Source organism: Electrona antarctica, assembly GCF_951216825.1.
Source record: "Electrona antarctica genome assembly, chromosome: 21".
In the NCBI taxonomy this organism is placed as follows: domain Eukaryota; kingdom Metazoa; phylum Chordata; class Actinopteri; order Myctophiformes; family Myctophidae; genus Electrona; species Electrona antarctica.
In genome coordinates, this window is record NC_136802.1 from 10,581,859 (window position 1) to 10,596,136 (window position 14,278).

Genomic DNA, 14,278 nt, shown 5'->3' on the forward strand with positions numbered 1-14,278 from the left:
GGTTATTTTGGGCCCGCTGTTTTCACCGAGTCGCCACGGCTCGGTTGGTTCATAAATTATTGCTCATGCCGACATTGTTTGACAACGAGGAATACATAACCCTCCCCCCTCAACGCCCTCTCACAGACGCGCACACTTTGTGACAAAGCACTACCGAAGAAAATAAAAGATTAAAAGGAGCAACAACAACAACAAAAAAATGTCAAACGTGTCCCTCTGTATTTGGGTTCCAAAGTGGAGTGGCTCATCACGGGGGTCATCCATGCTCAACCTGCGGGGACCCCATGCGTCTGGCTGGCGGTCCCGGACCATTAAAACTTCATTCATAATTCCTCTCTCTCTTTCGTGTCCCATAACTAACCCCATCCATCCTCCACATAAATCAACAAAAAGCTCCATCTCTAACCCTGTCCTCTATACCCAGACTCTGAGCCTCTGGCGTGCAGCTGTTAGCCTGTCTCTGTAGCTGTCTCTGTAGAACCACATGGTGGCTCACTTGCTCCTCTCGTTCCCCACAAAGCCTCATTTATTTATACAATTGTGTGCCACTTGTATAGGCTGATCTACAAGCTCAGTGCGTGGCCGAGATACAACGCATTTAGAGCTTGTAGATCTAGGCTGTTTTCGCACATGGCACTGGTGGTGCGCAACTAAAGTAGAAACCCAGCGTCACAATTCTTTGTTTTGTTTTTACAAAAAAACAAGACAAAGCAATGAAAAAAGCAATGATAAAAAGGCTAAGTTGTGTGGTACCGCTCGTAGGGGAGCCAGAGATTAGTGTGAAATGAAGGTCACAGTGTTATTTAGAATCATTATTTAGCAAAATCGTGGAGCTGTTTTGTGCGATATATACCTGCGGGCAGGGTAAGGTCAATGGATTATTGCAAGGAGACATCTTGTAAGATGAATGTTTTTTTCACACGAGGGGAAATTGAATCTCCTTTTTCTTTTTCAGCCGGTATAGTGAGTATTAGACGCGTGAAAGTGGTACTTTCGCCAACGTTAGAAATAACTCTCTTGATTTATTGCCACTATAAAAGTGGCTGGTGTCGTGGCAGAGAGACGTGACCTTCAGGCTCCACGAGGCACCTTTCAGGTCTGTTCCATCATCTTTAGAGGGATGTGGAGCCAGCCTGTGGACAGACAGCTGCTACTGGGGATCAGATGAGGCAACGCAGGGAGGTGCACCCTGGGATACGGAGGCTTATTGGGGGCAACTACAGAGAGGTGCACCCTGGGATACGGAGGCTTATTGGGGCAACTACAGAGACAGGACAGCAGGGTGGTCGGGGGAAACGTCCTGACTTCCTGTTCCTTTCTATCCTTCTCTCTCTCTCTCTCTCTCTCTCTCTCTCTACTGCCCTGTCTGTCTGTCTCTATCTCTGTCTCTCTGTCTCTCTCTCTCCCTCTCTCTCTCTCCCTCTCTCTCTCTCTCTCTCTCTCTCTCTCTGTCTCTCTCTCTCTCTCTCTCTCTCTCTCTCTCTCTCTCTCTCTCTCTCTCTCTCTCTCTCTCTCTCTCTCTCTCTATCTCTCTCTCTCTCTCTCGCTCCCCCCCCCCCCTCTCCCTCCCTCCCACCTGGCCAAGGCTCAGATGATGGAACTTCTCACCCCTTCAATGGCCTGTATGTCTGCGGCCCTCGGATCAAACAGCCAGAGAGACCGGCTCCTCATATGCTCACAGTTGTACCCAAGCCACCCCCCCCCCCCCCACCACACACACACACACACACACACACACACACACACACACACACACACACACATGCAAGGGGCCCTCGACGACCATCCACCCAGCTCAGACATAATAATGTATCTTAGCTAATGAGGAGGTTAAAACGTTAATCCATAATACACATGAGCGCTAATGCCCCTTAGATTAGTTTGCGTTTCGGTTCCTCCCCCTTATTTTACTGGGTTTAATTTCCGACGACACCTCGTTGTGTCACGCGGCGTACACAGGCTGCGTGGTGTCACAGCTCGGATCAGAAGTTTCTATTCATAGCTCGTTCTTCATAGCGGGGAATTAATTAACATGTAGGCTGAAGTGAAAACAGGGTCCCGGGAGTCAGCGTGGTATCTGGTATCTTTGGTATCAGTCGAGACTTCCTCTCTCTCTCTCTCTCTCTCTCTCTCTCTCTCAACGAGCCTTAAGCCTCGTTGAGAGAGACAATTACAACCCTGGTAATTAATCAATGTGAGGGAGGCGTAATTGAACGCTGCTTCAGCCATAATTATGTTTATTAGCGAATACGTAGGAATGATAATGAGTTCGATATGCAATCAGTGCTTGAACTTGTACAACACTTGTTCAGCGCGACGTTGTTCAAATGACACTCGACATTTTCACCTTACACAAATAATTATGTGTTTGATCCAAACTTCTTTTTCATTGTTTGTTTTCTTTCTCGCGTTGAAAGACTCCAGTGTTGATGTCGTCGACTAATGCTACGACAAAAAAATGTTCGTCGAGTACCTTTTTTCACTGACAAAAACTAAATGGAAACTAATTGAAAGCTATAAACTATGGCGACTAAAACTAAGATTAAATATATTGTCAATTTCGTCAACAAACAAAAACTAGAGTAAAACGTTAGGGAGGGACTAGTGGACAAGAGATCCAGTATAAGTCATGTTACACTTGGTTGCATGCTGAAAATAGCAGATCTACAAGCTCACAACACGTCGCCCTGCAAGCTTGTGCAAGTGTAAAATCAGACATTGCGACGGCATTGACGCCCGGCAAAATAACTTTTAGTCGACTAAAATCAACTGTAGATTCAGTCGAGTAAAACTAGACTAACACTAGAACATTCCAGGTGACTAAATGCGACATATGATGACTAAAACTAAGCTAAATATATTGACAATTTCGTCAACAGATTAGAAACTAGACTAAAATGTTATAGGAAGGGGCTAGTGGACAAGAGATCCAGTAGGCCTATAAGTCATTTTACGCTTGGTTGCATGCTGAAAACAGCAAGTGTAAAAACAGATCCAGATCCAGAGATCCAGTATAAGTCATTTCACGCTTGGTTGCATGCTGAAAACAGAAAGTGTAAAAACAGCCATTTACGACGACACCAAGGCCCACCAAAATACATTTTAGTCGACTAAACGAACTGCATATTTAGTCGACTAAAATCTTATGACATTTAGTCGACTAAAGCTAGACTAACACTAAAACATTCCAATCCATGGGTGACTAAAATATGACTAAAACCAAAAAGTTTCATTCCAAAGACTATGACTAAGCTAAAATAGAAATGTTAGCTTAACTACTATACCCTTCCATGCAGTGAGGAGGCTGGTCCCACACAGACCACAACACACAGACATTAAACTACTATACCCTTCCATGCAGTGAGGAGGCTGGTCCCACACAGACATTAAACTACTATACCCTTCCATGCAGTGAGGAGGCTGGTCCCACACAGACCATGCACACACAGACATTCCACTATACCCTTCCATGCAGTGAGGAGGCTGGTCCCACACAGACCATACACACACAGACATCCCACTATACCCTTCCATGCAGTGAGGAGGCTGGTCCCTGGCTGTTTGTGTCCACTATTCTGTAGCGGTTGACAGCTCGAGACCGCACCCTGACCACACAGCCACGTGCACATGCAAAGAGTGGCCACCAGAGGGGAGAATTGTATTCCATATAGGATATTAGCCTATAGTAACAGCTCACCAGTGGTGGACAGAATACTCAATCCCAGTTTTGAGTAAAAGTGATACTCACTCGGCTACAACAAGTGAACATTTCTCAGTCTAATCTGTAGCCTACTTACTAATCAAAAGCAGTGAGGCTACACATGCTTTAAAAAAATATATATATTTCATATTCCAGTAGCCTACAAATTACAAAGTAGATTTTTTTTAAATCAATGCATTGCTGTATTGAAATGTAGAAATGTATGCCAAAAAGGGAAATTGTGAAAATAGCATATATAAGCTCACAATATGTATCATCACGGTGCGCTGTGAGCTTGTAGATCTGCTATTTTCACTATTTGAAAAGTCATTTTCCCTTTCTAGAAATGTAGAGGGATCCCGTTAACAAACGTTTTTTGAAATGTATAGTGGCGTGAAATCCAAGTACGGACCAGGATGTATTCACATGGCGGCCATCTTGAAATAATGCCTTTCAAAGCAAAATGCCAACATGGCCGCCATGTGAATATATATGGTCTATAGAGTGTTGAAAAGAATACAAATACTCGTAAGTAGTAAAGACACACACACACAAACACACACACACACAAAACCGTACATGTTGTAGTCAAGTATATACTTGCTGTCCACCACTGACTAAAACTCACAGCGTGCGTGGGGTGGGAGGACTTATTTCCTGTGGCTTGTGTGCACAAGGCGTGATGTGGCCGGGGTGTGCATGATCACCCTTGCTTTACAGTATGTTTGTTGATAACGGTTGGTTTCTCTCACACCCAAAGAGCTGCAGAAGGCGAGTGAGTGCGTGCGTTTTCCAAGCTCTGGCCACATTAAAGGCCAGAGCTTTTCACAGTAGGCTACAGAGGCCACTGACATCAAGACAGCGAGTGCACACCTGCTCTTGTACTGATAATACCGCAGGTGCACAAAATGCTGTCGCTTGCTTCACACCTGCGCGAGCTTGTCGATCGTGTACACACACAGCCCTGTGGCGGTATAATTGCTAACTCCTTTGGCGATATGATGAATGATATTGCACCACGGAGGACTGGTTTCGGACGGCCTAATTACATTCACAGGAATGTATTGTTCTGTGTAACGTATTGTTATTGCCTCGGTTAATAATCGTTGCGTCTCAATGATCATAGCAGTTATATCGCAGACGTAATTACGGATCCGCACGCCGGTGAATTTAATGAATCTACATTTAATTTAATTTAATGAATCTACAATAGAATTCAAACGGGAGTGCTCTTCGTGAATAAAGGACTCCGCCGTATCATGAAGTCGTGTTGGGTTAGTGCAGTGGTTCTCAAAGTGGGGTCCGGGGACCCCCCAGGGGTCCTTGAGGGAGTTCCAGGAGGTCCCCATGGCTAAATGATAGTTTGGAACCAAATGGACCCTTATGGGTCTGTAACCCTGAGAGTGTACAAATGGAACCAAATGGACCCATTAGGGTCCAAATTTTGGTTCCATTTGTACACTCTGAGTAAAATTAACATTGATTTTACAATATAAATTGGGCCATTGGGGTCCCAGAGATAGCAATGCCATTAAATGGGGGGGTCCGTAGACTAATTAATGCATGTCTATCTGGGGGTCCTTGAAATTGAACGGGTTGAGAATCACTGCTAGAGCCGTAAAGATATTTTCTTATGGGGGTCCCTGGCATATCTCTTCAGATGAGGGTCATTGGGTCGAACTCGCCTTCTGCCATGCCGTTGGGTCTGGGAGTGCTGAGGGAGGGGAGACGTGGTCATGTTGGGGGGTTTGCAAAGGGTGATCCTGACTCGAAGCCTGTCCCCGGATGGTGGCCCCCTGAGCGATGCTTGGATATCTGCAGAATTAACCTTGAAGGATGTTTTATTATTTCTCTCTCTCTTTCCTTCTGATCTCACCATCTCTGATCTCTCTCTCCCGCCAGATTGTATCAGGATAGACTGTAATCTCAGTAAGTGGTTTCTTATGCATATTTTGTTTATATTTAACTAAAAAGCAGAGTTGTTTCAATGTTATATTTAATGCATTTTGTGTCCGCTTGATTTCCTCCAAACCTGGCGTGTTAAATTGTTATAATGTTATATTTAATGCATTTTGTCTCCGCTTGGTTTCCTCCAAACCTGGCGGCAATCAGTGACAGATTTATCATCACATTGTTTCCATCCGCTTTGAATACACAATCAAAGCTGTCATTTCAATTTAATTTGTCATTGCGCTGCTTTTGTTTGTTCTGTTGTATCTGCTAGGGGACAGAACTGTCGTTATCTACGCTTTAATTTATCCTCCTCCTACCTCATGGTTTAATTTATTTGAGCATTTGAACGTTTTGTTTTATTCTCCTCTCTCTGTGAATCTGTCATTTGAATTTATATTCCTCTCGTGTTGTCGCCATTACGCAAATGACACAATTATTATTCCTTTTGCACAATGATTACAAAGACATGTACCCATGCAAACCAGCCCACAATATTCTCCACGTCACTCCCCATTTTGTCTGTGGAAATTATTGTATTACTGTCATCTGTCCTCAGCTGGTACTCTATTATTCCATGGAAGGAGGTATAAGGGCCCGCACACCATTCTTTAGGCCAGGGGCTTTCAACCAGTGGTCCTTCAGGGGGTTCCAGGTGGTCCCCAGCTAAGTTCCCAGAGGTGGTCCCCAGAGGTGGTCCCCAGCTAAGTCCCCAGAGGTGGTCCCCAGCTAAGGGCCGATTCATACTCCTATTTTACCGCTGTTTCGGCACTGTAGTGCCGAAATGATTTCGGCTCGTCAGACATTTTCAGTAGCACCGAAGAGCCGACTTTAGGACGGTACCCGCCCCCCCGCCGAACCTCAAATGACGTCACCTTGTAGGCTCTACAGAGCCGAACCGACTTTTATTCGGCTCTAAAATAGGAGTATGAATCGGCCCCAAGTCCCCAGAGGTGGTCCCCAGCTACATGATGGAAGAGTTGGTAACCTAATGGACCCTTATAGATCTTTAACACTTGAGAGCGTCCTCAGCTGGTACGTAAAATGAAACCAAAATGGACCCTTATGCTCTCAAGAGTTTAATTATTGTTAAACATCTGCAATACATAAGAAGTCTACTCAATTCGAGAATGTAGAATAATTGTTATTTTGATCGTTTGCCATGGAATTGTGGACAATATCTTATCCAACCAAATATTCTTTGACCTTGGGTCTGAGAGGCTAAATGTCATCAAAAGGTGGTTCCGTGGCTCAAATGCAGAATAATCAATGGTCCTTGATATGAAAAGGGTTGAAAGCCACTGCTTTAGGCAAAGGAATTACTTTATCTAAGAGAAGACAACGTTTCGATCTCACAGGATCTTTATCAGGTCCGTATACTGACCTGATGAAGATCCTGTGAGATCAATTCTCTTCAATAAAGTAATTATTTTTGCCTAAAGAATGGTGTGCAGGCCCTACCTATACCTCCATGATTGCCTTATTGGCCCTGCACCCACTGTCGAGGTTTCGTGTAAACCGCTATCACATCTATTATTCCATCTCGTCCATTCCTCCTCTCGATCCCCTTGACAAAAACACACATTTCAAATAAGTTTACATTCTTTTTACAGACATTTTGGTTCAGTGGTGTGTGTCAGTGTCACCATGTGCCAGGTCTCACTGTCTCTATATGCTCCACTCGGCTGCACACACAGGTGTTGCTTGTTTGCTATTTGGGACATAGTCCCCCCCCACCCCCCTTCTTCCTTCTAGAAATCGAATAGTTTATCTGAGGAGGGAGACAACACCACCTGGTGTGTGCTTGTTCTTGTGGGAGTGAGCTAATATTTGTCTGCCCCCATGCTGACAGAAAGATAGCAAACTGTTTATTTCTCTCGTGACAATTTGAACAGCCGCCCTACATGCAGGTAAGTGCTGACAGCCGCATATGAAAATGGAGAAAACCTGCTGTTTGCTGTGTGTGCGTGCGTGTGTGCGTGCATACGTCTTCAAGCGTGCGTGTGTGAAGGAGAAATTGCATGTTTTGTCAGGCGTCTGCAGAAGTAAGTGTGTGTGTGTGTGTGTGTGTGTGTGTGTGTGTGTGTGTGTGTGTGTGTGTGTGTGTGTGTGTGTGTGTGTGTGTGTGTGTGTGTGTGTGTGTGTGTGTGTGTGTGTGTGTGTGTGTGTGTGTGTGTGTGTGTGTGTCACATGTGTGAGTGTGTGTATATGCATACAGAAGGCTATGTGTGCAATCCGTTTTTTTTTAACTGAGAGCAATACAGCACCTATTCATCAAACCTTCAGCTGCAAACACAACTGACAAACGTTTAGTTTAATGTGACATGTATGCTGCACTGTGCCAGCAGGGAGCTCCATCGGCCACTAGATGTCACTCTAGCACTCCAGAATGGACTGGAGTGCTGCGGCTCTCTGTATGTGTTGTGCACAAGCAAAACAATGGGGAAAGAGCCAGTGGATGTGTAAAAAAATGTCTTCCGCCACCAGAGGGCTCTGCAGTGCACCACCATGTTGTCACCATATTAATGTGTCATGGGCTTTATCTGGTGCATGCACCACTGGCTCTCAGACATGCTGAGATTATTTATAAGGCTGCCCGTCCGCTGTTTTTTTTCTTCTTTGTTTTGTTTTTCGGCTAGTTTCCCAGGTGAAGGCATGGGATTTATAGTCTCTGCCGATTGTCTCTGCTCAAAACTGTCTAATGCCAAATGACTTCTCCCTGCATGGGTGCCCACAGGCTCCGAGGCACGGAGGCACCCACGGAGAGTCGCTGGCTATATGGGTGAAGGTCTATATTATCAACCACACCACTGCTGCACACACCTATATACTGTATAGCCAGTGTGGTTTGTTTAAAACATTAGTGTGGCGATTCACTGCATAGTGTATACATCCTACACCGGAGCTGATCTGTCACTGATTCACTGCAGTTGATCTCAGGGTCCCTGTGGGGCTTTGGCCTTTTCATTGTTTTTTCTTGTTTTATTCATTTATGCACCAGAGAGAGAGAGAGAGAAGGAGAGGGAGAGGGAGGGGTGGTATTTGAAGCCGGCTCCCTTCTCTATAGGCTGATCCATAATTGACATCTTGAACTCGGGACAGGAAAAGCACTTTTCTCATTGTGAGCCACGAGGCAGGATGATCCATCACAGGAAACAAAGGAAGCCGAGCCAGCCAGGACCGGTTACCGTGTTGTTAAACCACCCTCTGTGCTTCATTCACCGCCCTAGTCTGAGAACCAGACTATTCACCGCCATAGTCTGGAAACCAGACTATTCACCGCCATGGTCTGGAAACCAGACTATTCACCACCATGGTCTGGAAACCAGACTATTCACCGCCATAGTCTGGAAACCAGACTATTCACCGCCACAGTCTGGAAACCAGACTATTCACCACCATGGTCTGGAAACCAGACTATTCACCGCCATAGTCTGGAAACCAGACTATTCACCACCATAGTCTGGAAACCAGACTCCATCTTAGCCCCGTAGCACTTCCATAGCACTTTAGATAGCATTTTATGTAGACATAGCACTCTATAGTGTATATACACATAGTTTCATATATATAGATAGATATTCCACCGTGATGACTATTTTTCATGTATTGTATCCTTTTTTCCCTCTACACATTAATGGCTTGGGCAAAGGCTGCTACTTGCTATGCCAACGCGTCTCATTGTGATGCTTGTAGATCTGCAGTCTTCGCAGAATGTTTCGTCCCATTTTGTTTCATTCATGTGATTAAATACGTGAATATAAAGAAAGATCACCTAAAATAGCCTATATACAGTAGTGAATGAAGGGTTCCATGCATAGTGGAGGGGCCGACAGGCCGACGCTGACCTGAAATGACAAACTGAGTTGGAGAGAGATAATGCATTCCTCCACAACAGAGGCCTCTTCTTATGAATACATTGAAGGGCCAGCAAAATAAAGCCCGTCAGCCCTTATTCTCCTTCACGAACCAAGAGGCTAGAGAAGCATTTTTCTGAGCTAAATCCCTTTGAGCAGACTCGGCTTTTTATTTTGCAGCAGAATTTCAGAAGATGCTTTTGGGGCTATAGTGCTTGTTGTGTGTGAATGTGTGCTGATCAAGGCTGCTGTGTTAGTCTATAGTGCTTGTTGTGTGTGAATTAGGGCATTAAGCAACTAGTCGACTATAGTTTACTAGTCGACTAGTACATCCACTAGTCGACCTTGTTGGTACTAGTTGATAAGAAGATTCTTTTATTTATTTATTTTATTTTGTAGGCCTCAAGATCAGGTAGATTATAGTTATAGTCACCAATGTACACAGTTTTTAAATGTACAAATATGTATTTCCGGGAAAGAAAAGTTTTTTTCTTTTTCATAATAGGTAGTTAAACAACTAGTCGACTAGTCAACTAGTAAAAATGACTAGAAGTGAATGCCCTAGTGTGAATATGTGCTGATCAAGGCTGCTGTGTTAGTCTCGCGTCGCCAGACAACTATTCCACAATGTCCCAATGCTATTATAGAGTCTGGAACTATAGCCCCCATGAGCTGAGTAAGGAAGCTGCCATTTCCGTTCACGAAAATATATTTTTAAAATATCTTTAGGCTACATTTTATTTTTGTATTTTATTTTCTACTAAGCAACAAGCTATATATGCTTAGATGATTTCTATTTATATTAGAATACATTTGCGCGACTGTAAAGACGAAACGGAAGTGTGGAGGAGGCAGCGGTGGCCGAACGGATTGCGGAGCGGTCTTGATACCGGAAGGTCGCCAGTTCGAATCAGCGGTCCGACATGTTAAAATGACCACCGCTGAAGTGCCCTTGAACAAGGCATTGAACCACTACGATGAAATGTTCTATGAGCAGGGCCTGGCTGGAAACAAGTTCTTGAGCTTAGCCCAGATACCCTGGGTAAATATAGTAATCATTTCATTTCATTTCATTTCCACTTCTGCTTTATATTTGATCCGGTGCTCCAGACTGTATGATGAAGCATTTGATAGCTCCTCCGTTGCTCCAGACTGTATGATGAAGCATTTGGAAATTGCGAGAGGCAACAGTCTGGTAACACAAGACTACTGCTGTGTTTACTCTGCGAGTGAGATGAGGCCAAAAAGGTGAATCTCCATGACAGTCGCTCAGCGGCCACGCTCTGTCCACCTTATTGCCATAATGATTGTGAACTCGAATGTACAGTAATGTCCTCTATGTTCCAGTATAGGGGTCAGGGCCCATAATAATGAATGAATGGCATTTTTATAGTGCTTTTCCAAGTGCTCAAAGCGCTCTACAGTGGTCCATTCATTCATACATTCATTTGGAGGTGAAGTGGCGAACAGTCGATGCCAGGGTCCTCACTTCCCAGATTCACACACCAATGGTGATGCCGTGCACAGACATTTAGAGGGGCAGGTGCTCAAGTAAACAAAAAGGGCACTTCAGGGCACTGAACCGGCCAGTTGCCTTAATAGTGTGAGATTTATAGATTTTGGGCCATAAATAATATATTAGAAGTTTTTTATCAAGAATTGATCAATGTCACCATGGTCTAGCCTGGCGCAGCCACACTTCACCCGCCCCTATTGCATATGCATATGCCCCAAGGCGGAGCCCAGCGCAGTGGTGTATTAGTATCGCAACGCGAGGCTAACCATGGTCCACATACTGTACAGTGTACACGTTTTCTTTTCAAAAGGGCACATTGTTATCCAGAGGGCAAAGGGCAGGTGCTCTAGCACCATCTAGTGTCTATCTGTGCACGCCACCGTGGTAGGCTCACACCGGCCGACTCATTGGAGGCAATGTAGGGTTCTGTGTGTTGACATGTGGACAGGAGGAGGAGCCGGGATTCGAACCGCTGACCCCACGGGTCATCGGACGACCTGCTCTACCTCCTGAGCCACAGCCGGCCCAATAAGTAACAATGATTGTGAACTTTCTCACAGCAACAATTTGTTAGCCAGTGTCTTCTAATTCAGTCATGGTATAATTATCATCACTTGTTGAGTCATGCACTCTCAAGAATCTAACACTAGATTAGAATGATTCAACGTGTGAGTTTTTACAGTTCATCACCTGCTCTCGTGTGACGTGCGGTCCCAAGAAGCAGGCAGCTGTCACACCCCCTCACGTCTTTCCGCCCATGCAGTCACGACTAACCCATTCTGGGCGGGAACCCCTTTTGGTGTTTTATTTAAAGCATTATGTTATACTTTAGCTATTGAAAAATAGCAGATCTACAAGCTCATAGCGCGGCACCGAGTGCCGCGCTATGAACTTGTAGGTCTGCTATTTTCTTTTAAATCGTGAAAATGTGCCTCAAATCTTTGAATATATATTATTACAGAGTGAACATTTTAACTCAAATCTTAACTTCTGAGGGGTCCCTGAAACAACATATTTTCAGGTTGGGGTCGGCGGCCAATTACATATAATTTTGGGGGTCCTTGACATGAAATATTGAGAACCACTGATATAGAAACATGAGGTTTTTCAGAAGAAAAACAAATCGACGTCAGGCCTAAATGGACTAAACGGTCCCAACGTGCGTAGGTGCCACATGTCACCTACTGTACCTGCGTCCAAGTGGCTTCCTACCGCGCGGCCCGCTGCGCCTCTCTCTCACTCATTATCTGGGAGCAGATGGCTCTTTTGTCAGGACTGTGATGATTCAGGGTATTGAAATCTGAATGAGTTCCTTTATCACACTGTTGATTTTGACAGGACGTTCTGATTTTCGTTTAGTCATAGTCTTTGGAATAAAACTTCATTTAGTTTTTGTCATATCTTATAGTCACCCGGAATGTCTTAGTGTTAGTCTAGTTTTAGTCGACAAAATCTACCGTAGGTTTTTGCCGACAACAATGCATTTTTGCATTGCCTTGATGGCGCCGTAATGGCAGCTTTTGCACTTGGTTGCGTGTTGAGAATAGCCGATCTACAAGCTCACAACGCGTGGCAGCGCGACACGTCGTGAGCTTGTAGATCAGCTATTTTCAGAGTGCAACACCAACACCCGAGCACAACCAAACATAAAATGACCTTGTCCACTAGTCCCTCCCTAACATACAACATAGTTTTCATTTGTTGCCGAAATTGTCAGTATATTTAGTCTTAGTTTTAGTCATCATAGCTTAGTTTTCATGTAGGGCCTAGTTTTCGTTAGTGAAAAAAAGTAGTCGACGAATTTTTTTGTATTAGTCGACAAACACATTGTCTTGGAGCAGATGGCTCTTTTTGTCATGATGTGTCATGATACAAGCTCACAATGTGTCGCGAGGCGACGCATTGTGAGCTTGTAGATCTGCTATTTTGTAAAAACTTGAAAGGAGACATATATTCTGCATTTCAAATACTTTATACTTGTGGTACTTTTGCTTAAGTCAAACATTTGAGTAGTTTTTCCACCACTGTCATCACATTGCGTCTTTGCCAAGGAAGTGTCAGAGAAGGATTTGAGCAGTAATGCAGCCGTGGTGGTCGTCAAAATATGCAACATTTTAAAGGCCATGGCCTTTTTAATATGTAATAGCTTATGGTTTCGAAATGTTGGGACGGGATTTGTTTCAACAGCAATTTGATGGTTCAGTGGAGGTCAGCGTTTTCTTTGTTAAATGTTAGTTTTACGATACACCCCATGCACCTCCAGGCCTGAGCCAACAAGAGGGGCGTGTTATTAAAGCTACAATCAGGGGACCAATCTGTACGGCAGGGGTTTTCAACTGATTTTGACCCAGGGACCACCATCCTGACTGGGACCACCATCCTGACTGGGACCACCACTATTGTTTTGACCCAGGGACCACCATCCTGACTGGGACCACCACTATTGTTTTGACCCAGGGACCACCATCCTGACTGGGACCACCACTATTGTTTTGACCCAGGGACCACCATCCTGACTGGGACCACCACTATTGTTTTGGGTGGGCGGGTCCATCATAGACCCATGATCTGACACGATAGCGGTGGGGGTTCATGCACCATTCCATGGGTTAAGATTACATATTGTTTTGTTCGTTGTTACTCACTGCAGACATTACACGATGTGCTGTGAATTGTTAAATATATCCATCAGAAATCTATAGGCATAATGAAATGCATGAATCGGTCGGTCGGTCGGTCCTGTTTTGCACGCCTTAAGTAGCAGGTCTTATGACTTAACCTATAGACCTGTTTCGCTATTTTTAGTGGTCGAACAGCATCGGCCACACTTCTACATATAAGACTCGCAAAATATGGCCTTCTATGTCTAAAGATTGTCTGAGTGTGGCTTTGTATTGTGTGTCACCGATACCCTTTCATAGAACCTCTGTTTGTTGTTTTTATTATGCACATCACATTGTGAAACATTACGGCGGGAGGCATTTACCTCGGCCAAGTGCTTCGGGAGAGATAAGTAGTACAACAAACAAGAGTGTCACTGTCACTTAGATGTTATGCATACATCTCAGTTTCCTTCCTAAGTTCCTAGGCCAGGAAGTAAAACAAAAGAAGAAATAATCTAATGCTTTCACGGCTGGTAAAAAAAAAAAAGAACTAACTGTGGACAGTGAAAATGCAACCGATGTGAGGCTCCGTTGTTGCGCTGCCATATAGCACACATTTGTATTGACTGTCGATAGAGTGAGATAGGTAGGG

The 14,278-nt window shown here is 44.4% G+C and overlaps 1 protein-coding gene across 1 annotated transcript in view; it reads left to right on the top strand.

Moving 5' to 3' along the window:
- The window catches only part of LOC306914191 (neurexin-2-like), an 847,936-nt gene that overhangs the window by 375,466 nt on the left and 458,192 nt on the right, over nt 1-14,278 (top strand). Inside the window, exon 11 of the mRNA XM_079491166.1 lies at nt 5,603-5,629. Within this exon, the coding sequence (XP_079347292.1) occupies nt 5,603-5,629 (27 nt within the window). The remainder of the gene's footprint in view (nt 1-5,602; nt 5,630-14,278) is intronic.